General features: G+C 40.6%; 1 protein-coding gene across 3 annotated transcripts in view; it reads left to right on the forward strand.

The window, feature by feature from the left end:
• The window catches only part of LARS2 (leucyl-tRNA synthetase 2, mitochondrial), a 118,552-nt gene that overhangs the window by 62,514 nt on the left and 40,178 nt on the right, over nt 1-15,860 (forward strand). For all 3 annotated transcript variants that reach the window (XM_067561728.1, XM_067561729.1, XM_067561730.1), the window contains 4 exons: nt 1,418-1,577; nt 4,758-4,862; nt 12,093-12,208; nt 13,111-13,394. In XM_067561728.1, coding sequence (XP_067417829.1) covers nt 1,418-1,577; nt 4,758-4,862; nt 12,093-12,208; nt 13,111-13,394 — 665 coding nt within the window. The remainder of the gene's footprint in view (nt 1-1,417; nt 1,578-4,757; nt 4,863-12,092; nt 12,209-13,110; nt 13,395-15,860) is intronic.

Genomic DNA, 15,860 nt, shown 5'->3' on the forward strand with positions numbered 1-15,860 from the left:
GCATATAGTCATTAGTCATTTGCTTACTATACTTCAAAGTGATTTGCAAACATTAACTCTGATATTCTCACAATGGGTCTGATCCAGTGTTTATTGAAGTGAATAGAAAGACTCCCATTGACTTAGATCAGGCTAGATATCCCAAAGAGGTTCTTAAGTGTGATTTTCCCTATTTTATAGATGGAGAAACTGAGGCAAGAAGATTGAGTGATTTTCCCAAGGCTACAGAGAGAGATGGCATCTGAGTCAGGAGTAGAGCTCTGAAGAGTTAGTCCTTAAGGCTGCCTTCAAATACACAACTGGCTCTGATATTAGGAGTTGTCCTTGTGTATCTGATGGATTAATAGTGCCTTTAATATAAATAGAAAGGAAGCTGGGATATTGTATTAAGTTAGATAGAATATATGAGCCAAAGGTGTTAACATACCCCAGTCATTGTCCAACAATAAAAAGTGTTAAACAAGGTCTTGGGTATGGTACACAGAGAACTCAGCCTGCTTAATACCATGGCAAACACACCATAAAAATCCTTTGTATCTTTTTTTAAAGATACAGAAAAGAAGAAAAAATAGTTAACGCATCTGAAATTTAAAGTATTACTTAAGGCTTTTATTTTAACAATATCCCTTGTTCCCTTTCCCTTTAGCTAGAAAGAATTTTAGAAGGAAAAAAATCCTTGTTTGACAGTGTCTTAGTTGGTATTAAAGATGGTAATAACTGTCCTTTTGGGGAAAGGGGAAGAAGTTAGTTGAGATGGGCTGGAGCTGTTGCTGCCGCTGCTGTTACTGTTAAAGTCTAATCCCATTTCATCTCAGGTGGTAGTTGGGATTCAGCTGGAGCCGGTAGAGATGGCAATGTTATCTTGGTCCCTCTCTCTAGCCCAGTCTGGTCAGCACATCTCAGGATTAGGGTAATGAAGGCCTGGGGTCCCAGGAGATGGTGGGGATGTAAGCCAAGGTGAAACTTGCTTCAGTAGCCACCGCTTCTGTTATTTCACTTTGTCTGTTCTTTCTGTATTTTTTCCCCCCAAAGTCTGTTTTGTTTTGTTTTTTAAAGCAGGGAATGATGGGTGGAATAGCCCATCCCCTCATTATTTTGTACACCATTAGGTATAATATCCAAATCACAAATTGTGGTTCATTAACTTCCATATCATCTGCTTTTAACAACATAATTTGAACAGTCCTTGGATTATATCAACGTGGCTTACTGTTTGGACTAATTTAGTCTCTATTTCTCTTGCACCTGTTTATAACTTTTTATTAAAAATAACGTGATGTACTTTCCATGGTATATTCCTAAGCTGGCAAAAGTTATAGACCAATTGTAACAGCAGGAGGAAATGTAAAAAAAATTGCATTTTCAATGGAGAAATTAGAAATAAAAATGCTCTGGAATACTTTCTGCTCTTTATCAGGTTAATGGCAAAGAAACGGGAGAGAAGCTAGCTGCCTATACCTATACACCTGAAGCCATTTATGGAGCTTCCCACTTATATATCTTACGTGATCATAGACTACTGCATGGAAATAGCAGTCTGAAGGAAGTGTTGCAGAGGGAGTTCATCCCAGGCAAAGGTGAGTTTTTTCTCAGTTTTTATTTTGTTCTAGAAGAGTAACAGTTTTAGAGATGAATCTTAATAAAAGTAAGCATGTACATGAAAATTCCTGTTGAGGAAGAACAATTTCTTTTGATTCTTTGAACATGTCAAGTAATATCACTTTACCTCACCCTGACTTCAAGGACAGTGGGGTGACGATAGCTGGTATATCAGTCTTAGTATTGTAATACTTGTAAAATATTTAAAGAAGTCCATTGGATGCATTAAATTAGTAGACCAGATTCCTGTTTCTGTTTTGGGTCCTTTCTACCATGAGCGGTAAAAAGGGTCCAGATTCTGGCTCTAGTTGCCCAGTGGAAAATTCTCCTAGTGGAATGTTACCTTCTCATTGGCATAAAGCCACAAATACTTCCCACTGTTCCCTATCCCATCCCAGGTATGTAGGGGATATGTGGGAAAAGATGGGTGTGTGGAGGAAGCATTGCTAAGTTATGCTTTGTCACACTGATCCTCAGCTTGCATATGGTCCCAGTGGAGTAAGTTATAGTAGCCCCACGGCTGGCCTTAACTTATTCTGGAGCTGGCACAGTCTTCCAGGGTAAGAGAGTTATAATTGGCTTCCTAAAGGACACGCTACTCACCTGGGCTAAGTAGATCTATGGCCCATTATTTTGTTACTTTTGGAAATCCACAATGATAAGAGTAACAGGATGCCATAAAGCAGATTAAGTACAAAATATACATATTTTATGTCCACTTCATTCTACTAATACATATGTTTTTATTAAGTTGAAAAAATATTAGCTGCCTTGTGCATATGTTACACTATAAGACCAAATCCTCTGCTTTGCTCCTATTATGCTGAGTGGAGCAGAGAAGGGAGACCGTCAGAGAACCCGTTGTATCGCCCTGATTCTTTTCCTGAGCTCTGGCCTGGGCTCTTGGGGCTGCTCTAAATTGCCACAGCTCACAATAGTCCCTAAGGGCTATTTGCCAGTTGTGTGTAATTGGAGCACAGTGCATTTCAGCCATTCTTTTCCACCTGTGACACACTAGGGAGTGGTATAGGAACCAGCTGTGCAGGTTTACAGCTGTAAACATGGGGGATATCCCCAACAGGAAAGATAGGCTTGATTCCATCTCCTTTGCACCACTGTGCACAGGGACAGAGCTGACCAGAGAATCTTGCTCAGTGTCTTTAATAACATAATTGCATATTATTTTTTCCACCTCATTCAGTGACAGAATACATGGTTCAGAGAATAAGGCAGCTGTTCAAGAATTTATTTTTATCGTTACTGCTTAATGTGTGGCACACTGCCTCATTAACTGCATACCATCCAACTTCTGCAAGGAAAGAGGCAGGATTACTTCAGGAAAAAAATAAGTGAACATGTAATTAAAGACAGTGCCATAATGCAGATGCACAGGGAGCAGAGTTAAGGTTGCACAGATACTCCCTGACTTGAATGGTTAATTTTTATAACCTTGATATTTTTCATATGGAATCAGAAGAAACTGGGGCTGGGAGATATTGGGTACCCCCGGCCTCTTCCATGGGAGCCAGGAGAAACTGGAGCTGGGACACCGGGGGGGATTCTGTTGTATGATTAAAACTCACGATGCCTGTGAGAAATGCATGTTAAGCTCTTATAATTCAGTTAAACTAAAACAGATTTTCATTGGCCCAAAGAAGGACACAGCTGAAACCTAGGGATTACATCCTTGCCAATTTTCATATTCCTGTGCCAGACAACTGGAGTGTGAAAGCTGTGCAGTAGAGAGCCATGTTGTTTTTTCTAAGGGCAAAAGTGTATTTTTTCACTTCCTACACCAAAATAGTTGAACCATTGTTGCTTCAAGTTGCCTGAAAGAATTTATCCTCTTGTTGAGACCAGGTCTAGAAAATTTCAGCCAGAATGATGAAAGCTTGAGAAAGTTACAAGCAATCCCTAGATAAATTCAGAAGGATCAACTCAAGTCTCTCTTCCATCCAAGACAAATAAATTGTGCCACGCAGTTTATCATGTGAGAGTCTTTCAAACTAGAGCTTAAACATTTATGTTATTTATATTTTGCCTGGACATTAAAGATCCAATGGCATTTTTTGATAAAAGTAGGTCTTAAAATGTCTCCTACATTCACAGTTGCATAGGATGCTGTGCAGTGTTTATCTACTGACTGCATTTCAGTGACTCTATCCTTGGTAGAGTAGTTTATAAATGACTGATCTGAAGGACACTGAAAAAATTAGAGATGGGCCTAAGCTTCCAAATTCAAATCTGGATTGTGAGCCCTCAATATTCAGTGTTTGTATCTCAGGTTTTAGTTTGTCCAACTGCCCAAAATATAGGGAACTGCTACAACAATCTAAGGCCAGTTCATATAGAGTTTATGATGATCCTTTATTTTGTGTTGAGAATCACTAATTTTCTTTTTTAAATACCAAATTCCTTCTTTCTATAAGTGTGTTTTTATTCTGTTGCCTGGAAGAGAAAGTGAGCAACTTCCTTTGACATCTGTCATTGTGAATGATGGTAGAAGGTAGTCTGGTAAAACCGTCACCTCTGAAGGACAACTTAGTTCTACTATCTCAGGCAAAAAGATAAGAGGTAACTCCCAAATCCATTTCTGTCAAGTCCCTCCATGCTGCAGTACCTTCTTCTTCTGCAAGGTATCAGACTGACTGGAAATCATTGTTATAAAGGGGCACTGTAAACCAAAGTAATACTTTGATCTGACATTTTTGTACCATCTCTTGTTACAAGTAACTTCTAAAATGAGTAAATCTGAAATAGATTGGAGAAAAATAATGTATTTCTCTTAGTTGGTTTACTATGTACATTTATCAGCTCTTTTTGCACATTGTTCCTGGGTTTTTCTTGTATAATCAGGTAGTTTCTCTTAATTGTGGTGATCTTACACATGGCATCAGGAAACAGAAAAACAAGTTTTTTAAATAAAAAAATTTGGCAGTGGGACTTTCAGAAACTTTTAACAGCTCTAAAATCATATTTTGAAATGGATTAGATTCTAAATCAAGCTTGTCCCTTTAAACACATAAGAACTTTGATTCAATGGGTTACTTCATAAGAGATTAGGATGCCAAGCACAGGGATTTTCATGTTAATAAGTGAGATTCTTAGCGCTGTTAGTGTCATATTTTAATTATTGTGATCTTTACATGTATTTGCAGACAGTCTTACTTCAGTGAAAGCAGTTAATTTACTTACCAAACAGGAGGTTCCTATAGTCATCTCTGCAAAATCAGATTTTGAGAACTATCTTGATACTAAAATAGGTAAGTGACAGTTAAAATACAAAAGCAACAGTGTGTTTTTTCATGTTAGAGCATAAGAACTGCTGCTATAAATCTTTGAAGGTAATGGCTGTCCTAGGACCTTTAGAGGCTATATTCTTCTTAATTAAGGGAAAAGGAAAGAAAAGAGAGCTATGCAGAATTTGTTACAGGGATGAATATGAAGTAACAGAATAATAGATTGTAATGAAAGAGAAAAATATTATAAAAAATTAATAAAATTAAAAGTTGCCTTTAATGAGACTCTACGCTTGAAGAGCTCTATGATTTCTCTTATTAAAGATTATAATACAATGCATGTGTATTTGAGTATCTCTCTCTCTCACACACCATCATAATCCAAAAGAGAACCACATCAATGTTTGAGGTATAAAAACATTTTCAAAAGACTCAAACTCATAGCAGTATTTTTTTTTTTGCTATCCATATATACAATAGAATCCCTGAACAAGATAACTTTTAAAAAATTAATTACTTCAATAAATTTACCAAACCTCCAAATCCGGCTTTATCTAGTTATATTTGTTTTGATATCAGTAAAATAATACATGATGTACAACAATTGTGTTCAGCTGATAATGGTCAGTGATCTCAAAACTGGGAAACTGAGTGTACCATCGCCAGGGCTCTCAGGAGACTTGCTGGGTCTCCTAGTCTCTCTTCTGCTTCTTTCTTTCCACCTTGCTGCTTTTATGTCCTGAGGAGGATTGGCCTCTGTATGCTACCCCACAGGCAGGACGAGGCTAGGTGGCAAAAGTGGAATATTAGCATGAGGGGTGCAGAGTAACACTTTTCTGCCAACATGTGCAGCTTTCTGGAAAACAAGGCCACTTCAGAGGTCTGATTGAACAAAAAATCAATAATAAAATACAGAGGTCCTCTCAGTGGGTTCTTCTTAAACCAATTTTTAAGTTTGTTATGTTCTCATAAGATGCTGAATTTTAATAGTTATTAGAAAAAATGGATTGACTAAATCAAGTGATGTGACTAGCCGTGATATTATGAGTTTCACAGCATGGGTAGGAACTCGTTAGCCCAATCATATAATAGACCATATTATTATGCCCAGTTTAGCATCAGTAGAAAGTTTGTGAGTGATGTGAACTGTTAAGGTGAGAAATCTTTTTAGGTTGTTTTTACCTTCATCTGATTCGTCTTATTTTCCTTCAAAAAAATTTTTTTAGATAGTTTTACCGATTTGTAAAAATTTAATACCTGTTTGGAAGATGTGCATGAACAAGTGTGAAGGAAGATAGAAGGGAACAAAATAAAACGTGTGTTGGATCTCTTTAATTTCTTAGAGATTTAAAAAAAAATAAATAAACTAACTCTTCTTAATCTAAAAAGTTTTTTAAAATCTTAAAAGATTCCATGTATTGTCTTTCTTCTGTGTTTTCCCTGTCTTTCCCACTCACAATCAGTGCTTTCTTTTACTGCTTATCCATCTCAACCTTTACAAAGCCAGCCAGGTTTGCAAATCCCTGTAACTTTTGAAGGTATTCATCCTTTTCAAAATGTTAAATAAACTGGGCTGTTTTATTAGGAGAAGGACAGATTTTCAAGAATCTCCAAATTTGCACGTTGACATTTTTTTGCACATACTTGTTTGTTACTCTTAAAGGAATTCTGCGCCCAAAATTTTAAAATTCTTCGCCAAAAAAATAAAAATTCTGCACACAGTATTTTAAAATTCTGCAAATTTTATTTGGTAATAAATAAATGTGGAGGCTCCAACATGGCAGTGAGGAGCACAGGCCACTGGCTGCACGGAGGTGGGAGATCACCCTACAGCCCTCCTACCCCCCACCCCCTGGACACAGACTTGGTGGTGAGGCAGCACCCGATGCTGACACAGTACAAGGGCCGGGCCTGCCCCAGAAACACCCCGGGGCCTGCCCCTCTGCAGCGGGTGCACCAGGTGTGGGTGGGCAGGTTCAGCCCAGCAAGATCCAAGTTTGGAGGGGCTTACTGGGGGGGGGAGATCCAGATGTGGGCTGAGGGGGTTCAGTGTGGGGCAGTCTGGGTGCGGGCAGCCCAGTGGGGTTCTGTGTGCGGAGGGGATCTGGATGCCCAGAGGTCGTTGGGGGGTTCTGAGTGCAGGTAAATGGAACTCTGCTGAGTGATGGTGATGGTGGTTGGGGCTCAGGAGTATGTGTGGGAGGGGCTTGGCATAAAAGTCCGGGGGATGGGGGAGTGGGGCTTGGTGGAGTGGGGATCCGGGGGTGGGAGGCTCATCAGGGTGGTCCAGGTGTGGGGGGATGGAGCTCATCAGGGTGGGAGTTCAAGTGTGGGGGGCAGAGCAGGGGGTAGTCTGGGTGCAGGGGTGGGGGTCCAGATGCAGGGGGGATGGGGCTCGGTGGGGTGGTCTGGGTGCAGGGGGTTCCAGATGAAGGGAGTGAGGCTTGGGGGGGTTCTGGGTGCAGGGAGTGAAGCTCGGTGGGAGGGTCTGGATGCACAGGAGTTGAGTATATGGCGGAGCAGCTCCCCATACCGTGACCCCTCCCCCCATGGCTGAGGAGTGATGGGGGTGGGAGTTGGGGAGTGGGGGGCAAATGCACAGCTTCCTGCAGCCAGGGGAGGTTTCTTGCGGTGGGTCTGTGCCAGCCCCCGCTGCTCCTTTCCAGGGAAGAGTAAGTCTCAGCCTCCCCAACCCAGCCAGGACTAACAGCTGAGCCCTTAAAGGGTAGGAGCCAGGTCCCCAGCCCAGCTCAGCTCCCCCTCCCCCAGTGATTTACCTCTCCACCAGCTGCTCCAGGCACCCAAAACAATGTGTCCACGCTGGGGGGGGGTGACCGCTCTTGCAGCTGCCCTGTGCTTCCCCATCAGAAAGTCATTTTTCTGCAAGGAAACAAAGAAATCTGTGGGGGACATGAATTCTGCATGCACGCAGTGGTGCAGAATCCCCCCGTGAGTAAAAGTTTTTGTATGTATTGACTTGCTTTGTACACACAAATTGCTTTAAAGATAAATTTTGAATGAATAGGTTATCTTTAAATTTTCTTTAGATACAGGAAGTCAATTTCCAAACTGTTAAACTGGAACCTTTGATAAGCACTAAACTCAATAAAAAATTTTAATTTAAAAAAATGTGTATAAGTATTGAAAGGACATTTTACTGCATCTTTATTAGTTTGGGTGTGGTATACCATCAGTATTAATATGACAAATATGTGTCATACTTGAAATAATGCAGTTCTGTTCAATATTTTTGTCACATATTTCCATTTTAATCTCCAAGGAGTACATAACTAATACTCCATTGTATTTTTGGGAGCCAAAGTATATCAAAACTGTTTCTGGAATAGGAGAGGTGAAATAATTAAGATTGCCTAATATTACTTTTCATGTCAAGCTTTTATTTTGTTCACTGGCATGTACTTTAGTTTTATGTTTGCTGTATACCTCCCAGATCTTCCCAGGAAATGCTGGATGCCAACTGTTGAGTTTTGATTAAGGACAGTGGTATCGTCACAGACTAAAATGTGTGAGCTGCTTTCCTCTGTTTGTACAGCATATGGTAAAACCACATGTTGTGGATTGCAGGGGGTTCTCTGACTTATTAAGATACTGATATACAGTGTTTTAATAGGGGTTTAAGCATGGCAAGGGGGAGCTTCTGCTGTGGAAATTACATAGTGATTCCACATTTTGGTTTTCTTTCTTTTTTGTTTGTTCTTTTGTAGTACATTAGTTATCTGCTTATGTATTTCCGTATATCAACACAATTGAAGTATTTAACATAATGGGCAATTCAATGGCTGAGTTAGGGTGTATGTTAAACTGTCTTTTGAATGCAAGTTTGTATTGTGTTAATTTTAAGGTGGTCAGTGATGATTTTTTTTGAGAGCCTCTAGATCTGTAATAGCAGTTGTTTCCAGGAACAGGAAGGAATAGAGCAAACTTGACATTTAGGTTAGTCAGTAACAGCTTTTCTGGTTGTTGGAGACCAGCCTATAATGCAGGCTTATTTAAAAAGCAGAACAAATGATCCCCAAAATGAGAACAAACTAATATAGAAATGTTGTAGAATATGTCAATAATATTTGAATATAAATATGTATAATACACATGGGGATTTCTTAACTAACCACCAGAATGCAGTCCTCTTAGGTGAGACACAGCAGCTATTGAACAGATTGCAGCTGTCAGGCTGTAACAATGTGAACCAGGATTATTTTAAAATAATACATCACTTTTTGATATTGGTAAGTTGCAGCAATACAAAGAATTTTGTGTGGGTTAGAAAAGACTTTTATTCAAAATGTGTGAATGTCCCAAGTAATAAAGCACAGTGGGAGAAGGTGTCATCAGTGGCCTTAAATATTCTGACTGATGAATGGCTTATTCTAGCAGTGGTAAGAAATGCGCTCTCTAGCTTAATTCTTAGTGGAAGATTGACATTACTCTGAATTGGAATTACTGGAGATGACTTTGTGATAGTAAAGGACGAGATTTTTAAAAAGCGGGGGCAGTAATGCTAAAGGGACTTGTCAAGTTAAGTCATTTAAAAAAAATCCTTGCCATCTTTGTTTTTAATAACACCTTTGCATATTAAAATAAAAATATATTTTTAAATGAATTTACTATTTATTTGTGCTGTTTGCTTAGCTCTTGCATTACTCTCAATTTGGTAAATGATAACAGATTAGTCAATTTCAGTTTTATTTTTAGTGCGTTTCAGAGGCATTGGCTTTCAGGTTCTCCTGAGCTAGCACAAGTATAATGATTTTTGGGTTGCGAACACTGCAGGAGAATGTTTGTTTATAACTGTGGTCACTGAAATTTCACAAGCTTGTTTTTATAAATTTTGCAAAAATTTGGCAGCTTTAATTTATCATAGAATCATAGAGTTGGAAGGGACCTCAGGAGGTCATCTAGTCCAACCCCCTGCTCAAAGCAGGACTAACCTCAGCTAAATAATCCCAGTGAGGGTTTTGTCAAGCCGCATCTTAAAAACCTCTAAAGATGAAGATTCCACCACCTCCTTAGGTAACCCATTCCAGTGCTTCACTACCCTCCTAGTGAAAAACATTTTCTTAATGTCCAACCTAGACCTCCCCCCCTGCAACTTGAGACCATCGCTCCTTGTTCTGTCGTCTGCCACCACTGAGAACAGCCTAGCTCCATCCTCCCTGGAACCCCCTTTCAGGTAGTTAAAGGCTGCTATCAAATCCCCCTCATTCTTCTCTTCTGGAGGCTAAACAAGCCTAGTTCCCTCAGCCTCTCCTCATAAGTCTTGTGCTCCAGCTCCCTAATCATTTTTGTTGCCCTCCGCTGGACTCTCTCCAACTTCTCCACATCCTTTTTGTAGTGGGGGACTCAAAACTGGACACAATACTCCAAATGCAGCCTCACCAATGCCGCATAGAGGGGAATAATCACTTCGCGTGATCTGCTGGCAATGCTCCTACTAATGCAGTCCAGTATGCTATTAGCCTTCTTGGCAACCAGGGCACACTGCTGACTCATATCCAGCTTCTTATCCACTGTTACCCCGAGGTCCTTTTCTGCAGAACTGCTGCCTAGCTTGTCGGTCCCCAGTCTGTAGCTGTGCATCGGATTCTTCCGTCCTAAGTGCAGGACTCTGCACTTGTCCTTGTTGAACCTCATCAGATTTCTTTTGGCCCAATCCTCCAGTTTGTTTAGGTCCTTCTGTATCCTATCCCTACCTTCCAGGATATCTACCACTCCCCCCATCTTAGTGTCATCTGCAAACTTGCTGAGGGTGCAATCTACCCCATCTTCCAGATCATTAATGAAGATGTTGAACAAAACCGACCCCTGAGGCACTCCACTTGTAACCGGCTGCCAGCTAGACATAGAGCCACTGATCACTACTCGTTGAGCCCTATGCTCTAGCCAGTTCTCGATCCATTTTATAGTCCATTCATCCAACCCATACTTTTTTAATTTGCTGATAAGAATACTGTGAGAGACCATATCAAAAGCTTTCCTAAAGTCAAGTATATCACGTCCACTGCTTTCCCCATATCCACAGAGCCAGTCACCTATTCATAGAAAGCAATCAGGTTGGTCAGGCATGACTTTCCCTTTGTGAATCCATGTTGACTGTTCCTGATCACCTTCCTCTCTTCCAAGTGCCTTAAAATGGATTTCTTGAGGACCTGCTCCATGATTTTTCCAGGGATTGAGGTAAGGCTAACCGGTCTGTAGTTCCCTGGATCCTTTTTCCTCCCTTTCTTAAAGATGGGCACTGTATTTGATTTTTTCCAGTCATCAGGGACCTCCCCCAATTGCCACAGCTTTCAAAGATAATAGCCAATGGCTCTGAAATCACATCAGCCAACTCCCTGAGCACCCTCGGGTGCATTGCATCTGGCCCCATGGACTTGTGTATGTCCAATCTTTCTAAATAGTCTTGGACCTGTTCCTTCAGCACTGCGGGATGTTCATCTCCTTCCCATTCTGTGCTGCCCAGTGCAGTAACCTGGGAGCTGACCTTGTCTGTGAAGACAGAGGCAAAAAAGGCATTGAGTACCTCAGCTTTCTTCACATCCTCTGTCACTAGGTTGCCTCCCCCATTCTGTAAGGGGCCCACACTTTCCCTACTCTTTCTCTTGTTGGTAACATACCTGTAGAAACCCTTCTTGTTCCCCTTCATGTCCCTTGCTAGCTGCAGCTCTAATTGTGCTTTGGCCTTCCTGATTTCATTCCTGCACGTTCGAGCAGTATTTTTATAATCCTCCCTAGTCATGTGACCAAGCTTCCACTTCTTGTAAGCTTCTTTTTTGTGTTTAAGTTCACCAAAGACTTCTTTGTTAAGCCAAGCTGGATGCCTACCATATTTGCTATTCTTTCTACACATCGGGATGGTTTGTTCCTGTGCCCTCAATAAGGTTTCTTTAAAAAACAGCCAGTTCTCTTGGATTCCTTTCCCGCTCATATTAGCCTCCCAGGGGAACCTGCCCATCAGCTCCCTAAGGGAGTCAAAGTCAGCTTTTCTGAAGTCCATGGTCCGTATCCTGCTGTTCTCCTTTCTTTCTTTTGTGAGGATCCTGAACTCGACCATCTCATGGTCACTGCTGCCTAGGTTGCCACCCACTTCTACTTCCCCTACCAATGTATTTTTAAAACCATTGGAAAGAAGTTAATAAGTGCTATGAAATGAAAATATTTTCCCCAAAAAATTGATAAGGAGCAGCCATGTTAGCCAGTTATGGGACTGATTTTTTTTTCTCTTTCCGAGGCTAGGAATTCCTAGTACTAATCCAGAAGATGCTACTGTAGCTCAGAACCTGGGTCTCTCTTTCCCTGAAGTCATTAAAACACTACCAGATGGTTTGGAGACACTAGTCAACTCCGGAGAGGTTGGTGCACTTATACTGAGTTTCTTTCGTAAAGCACAATGATAATGCAAACTAAAACGTACTACCTGGAAAATGCCAAACATTTTGTTTTTGAGACATGGTCTTCAAAACTTTACATATCTGAACGAAGAAAAATGGTATAATAGAGAAGGAATAATGAATTACATCATGAAAATGGCTTGATGTTTATTCCTGTCCTTCATTTACACATTTGTTCTTCTTTCAGGCTAACTCTTAGCATATTAGTCCCCTTGATTGTATTCACTGGAAATGTTAAGGGCCATTTGATAGCTTCATGGCTGTGTAAAGATGTAACCCTAAATTAACATTGAGGAGTTCTTGTGAGTCTGCAGGTATTAGTCTGAGGAGAGGTGAAATTGTCGTTCAACAGGAGATGAGTTTTGTGTCTGTCATAATTTGGGAGGGATATTGACTGTTTAAAATATAAAAGGAAAAGAAGGATGCAGTCACCCAGAATGAATATGTGGGGGGAGATCTGATTTACCACCCATACTCTTACAATGTCTGCCTTGGAGTACTAAAATACTGGATGCCTTGAGTAAGGAGAATGCACAGTAACTGCAGATATGTGGCCAGCAGAGGCCAGGTGTGCTAAACCCATTCAGCCCATCAAGGGAGTGATATTGATAGGCTTTGAAGGGAGGCTTATTTAATCCTCTTGACCAGAAGGTTTGTGACTGACATGTGGGAAGCTGGAGGATGGAGGGGTGTAAAAGGAGAAGAAAAATGGGGGACTTCAAAAGTCCTTGGAACCCCTGTCCCGTCAGAGATTGAGTTTTGGGTCTGTGTACAATGCATATGAAAAATAACATAATGGGGCTACTACAGCATGGTCGATATTAGCATTATATCAGTCTGTCTTTTGATTTTTTTTTAATCAGTTCACAGGCATGACTAGGCAGGAAGCTTTAAAAGCCCTAACCCAGCAGGCCAGAAATAAAGGAGTAGGTGGAGACCGAACAAGTGACAAGTTAAGAGACTGGTTAATATCTCGACAGCGGTACTGGGGAACACCTATTCCCATAATCCACTGCCAGACCTGTGGCACAGTCCCTGTGCCTTATGAGGATTTACCTGTGGAGTTGCCCAATATAACAACCTTTACAGGAAAAGGAGCCTCCCTTCTAGAAACTGTCCCACAATGGATGAACTGTTCATGTCCAAGGTGAGCAAATATTATATACTGTCCACTTGCTATAATTCTTCTTGCCATAATATGGCCTCTCACTATTTCTTAATACATGCTCTTCTTCTTGATAAATACCTAGTGGAGGGAAAGCTCAATGTTCCTCCAGATCTTTACAGTACTGCTTACTTATTCTATTGCAAGATTTTTCTTTGGCTTCCAACAGCAGAGTTAAAGAAAGGTTGTAGGGTATATTGAGTGATTTCATTTACTTTTGATAAGGAAACTAACATCTTGATAATTTTATTAACAAGTCCAAAAACAAAGAGAACGTGGTGCTACCGCAGTAGAATCCCTAGTACGCTTTACATGGCAGCAAATAATTCAGGTTGAAGGATTTAATAAGAGTATGCAGATTTTGATTGTTGTTTGGTTTCCAGCTCTTTAAGAAGCAGTGTGGATTCAGATTTAGAAAGGTACAGATTCATTAGAGAAAACAAGATGTCCAGTCTCTAGAGCTGGCTGGGTGCTGCGTTACATTGGATTTTGTGCTCAGCTTCTGCAGGGGGAGGGAATAAAACCCCAGGAATCCTTGAGAGAAACCTTTTCCTTTCCAAGAATATAGTGAAACCCTGCTGACAGCAGAGCTGGCCCAGTGAGTCAGGCAGATTGTCAGGCTGCCATGCAGGAGAACCAGAGACATAAAGTGACCTTAATGCTCTCACTCTTTATAACACAGAAACTGTAAATCTGTTACTTTTGAAGGTTAGAGTATTAGTGTGATTCTCATTTGTAATTAGATGGCTTAGGTCAACAGAGCAGTTCTGTGGCTCACAGGAAATACGTTTGACTTTGGTTGACAGTATACATTTTAAGTAAGGGAAAGACACACACCTGCATATTTCTGCAAAGAAAATGTTATTTCAGGTAGGCTTTTTTAAACAATGCACAGTAACATGTTAAGGAATATGCATATTGCAAGGCAGTCTGATTAAATGAATTCTAATATTAAGTAATGCCCTCAGCAGTGTCCTCTAATCTGAAATCTTTGACTCTTACTGAAATCTTTGTTGTCTGCACTCCAGGCTTCCTACTGCTATAAAATGTTTAAATGCTTTTCTTGTGAAGAGGGAACACTGTAGTTCTGACTTCTTCCAAAGTACTGTACGTCACTCCAGCTACACACAGTATTTAATAGCTGGGATTAGGGCAGATAACAGGATGAGTAGAGATGGGAAGCTGAGGTGGCTATGTTTGTGGTCATACAGATATGGAGTTCTGAAGCTGTAACCAGTCATGAGTAGAAAGATGCGCATAATGAATAAAAAGTAGTTAAGAATTATTCAGTGACTGTGCAAATGCCTGTCGTATGCTGGGCTAGCTGTAGGGTACCAGTAGCCAGAGTATAGTGGCTTGCATGCTGTCAGTATGTTAAAAACATAAGAGTGGTCATACTGGGGCAAACCAGTGGTCTATCTAGGCCAGTATCCTGTCTTCTGACCGTGGCTGGTGCCACATGCTTCAGAGGAATGAACAGGGCAACTTATCAAGTGATCCGTCCCCTGTCATCCAGCCCCAGCTTCTGGCCATCAGAGGTTTAGGGACAGCCAGAGCATGGAGTTGTGTCCCTAAGCCATAGCCAACTAGGGTGCAGGGAATTGCATAAATGTTATGTAAAGTATCCTAGCAGCTGATTGGCTGAGACAATTCTGTTTTAGAATAATACAGTATTTGTTTATTTTGCAATAGACATTATCCTAGTCTCTGGTAACATGTACAGTATTTAATATAATTGACTCTTTAAACAAAAAAGTCAACTAGATTCAGGATGCCTCCACTGCAGTTATCCAGCTACAAGTAAAAGCTTTTTTAAAAAGATGGGTCTTTCACAGATATCTTATTAGGGAGAAAATATGTGATGGTATTCCCTTAAACTCTGCCTGCAACCCAAGCTCACCTGTTCATTTCACCAGAATGAGGCAACACTTGGTGTAAATTATGCAGATATTCATATGATTGCCTCTCTGCTGTCTTGTTTGCTTTGCTCAGTTAAGAATGTTGACACTGAATTATCATTAGGCTTTAGAGTTAGCATCTTGTTGAAATGAATGTTTCAGACTGTTTGCAAACTCAGACAGACGTGACTATATCAACTCACATTTCATTCACATTTTTAAGGTTATTTTCACAGCTGTGAAGGCTAGAGACCTTTTTTTAATGGAAGTTTGGATTCTGGAGCATTGAGAGAGCAGCTACCAAGGAAAAATTGTGGGCTGTTAACCTGACTCCACCAGAGAAGTCCAACCCCTTGATTTGCACCATGCATTTAAGATCAGGAAACTTGGTTTAAGTCATCTGAGAAAGGAAAGGAAAGGCTTCCTACCAATCATACTCAAACATCAGTCCTCTAATATTTGCAACTAAGTACATGTACATTTATCTCACCTGCCTCAGTTGACCTGAACTACTGCAGCAAATATGCAGAAGGAGGGGTTGTGTCTAAAG

This window comes from Emydura macquarii, unplaced genomic scaffold (assembly GCF_026122565.2).
Source record: "Emydura macquarii macquarii isolate MOO-44397 ecotype Brisbane River unplaced genomic scaffold, CSIRO-AGI_Emac_v2 contig_2422, whole genome shotgun sequence".
NCBI lineage: Eukaryota > Metazoa > Chordata > Testudines > Chelidae > Emydura > Emydura macquarii.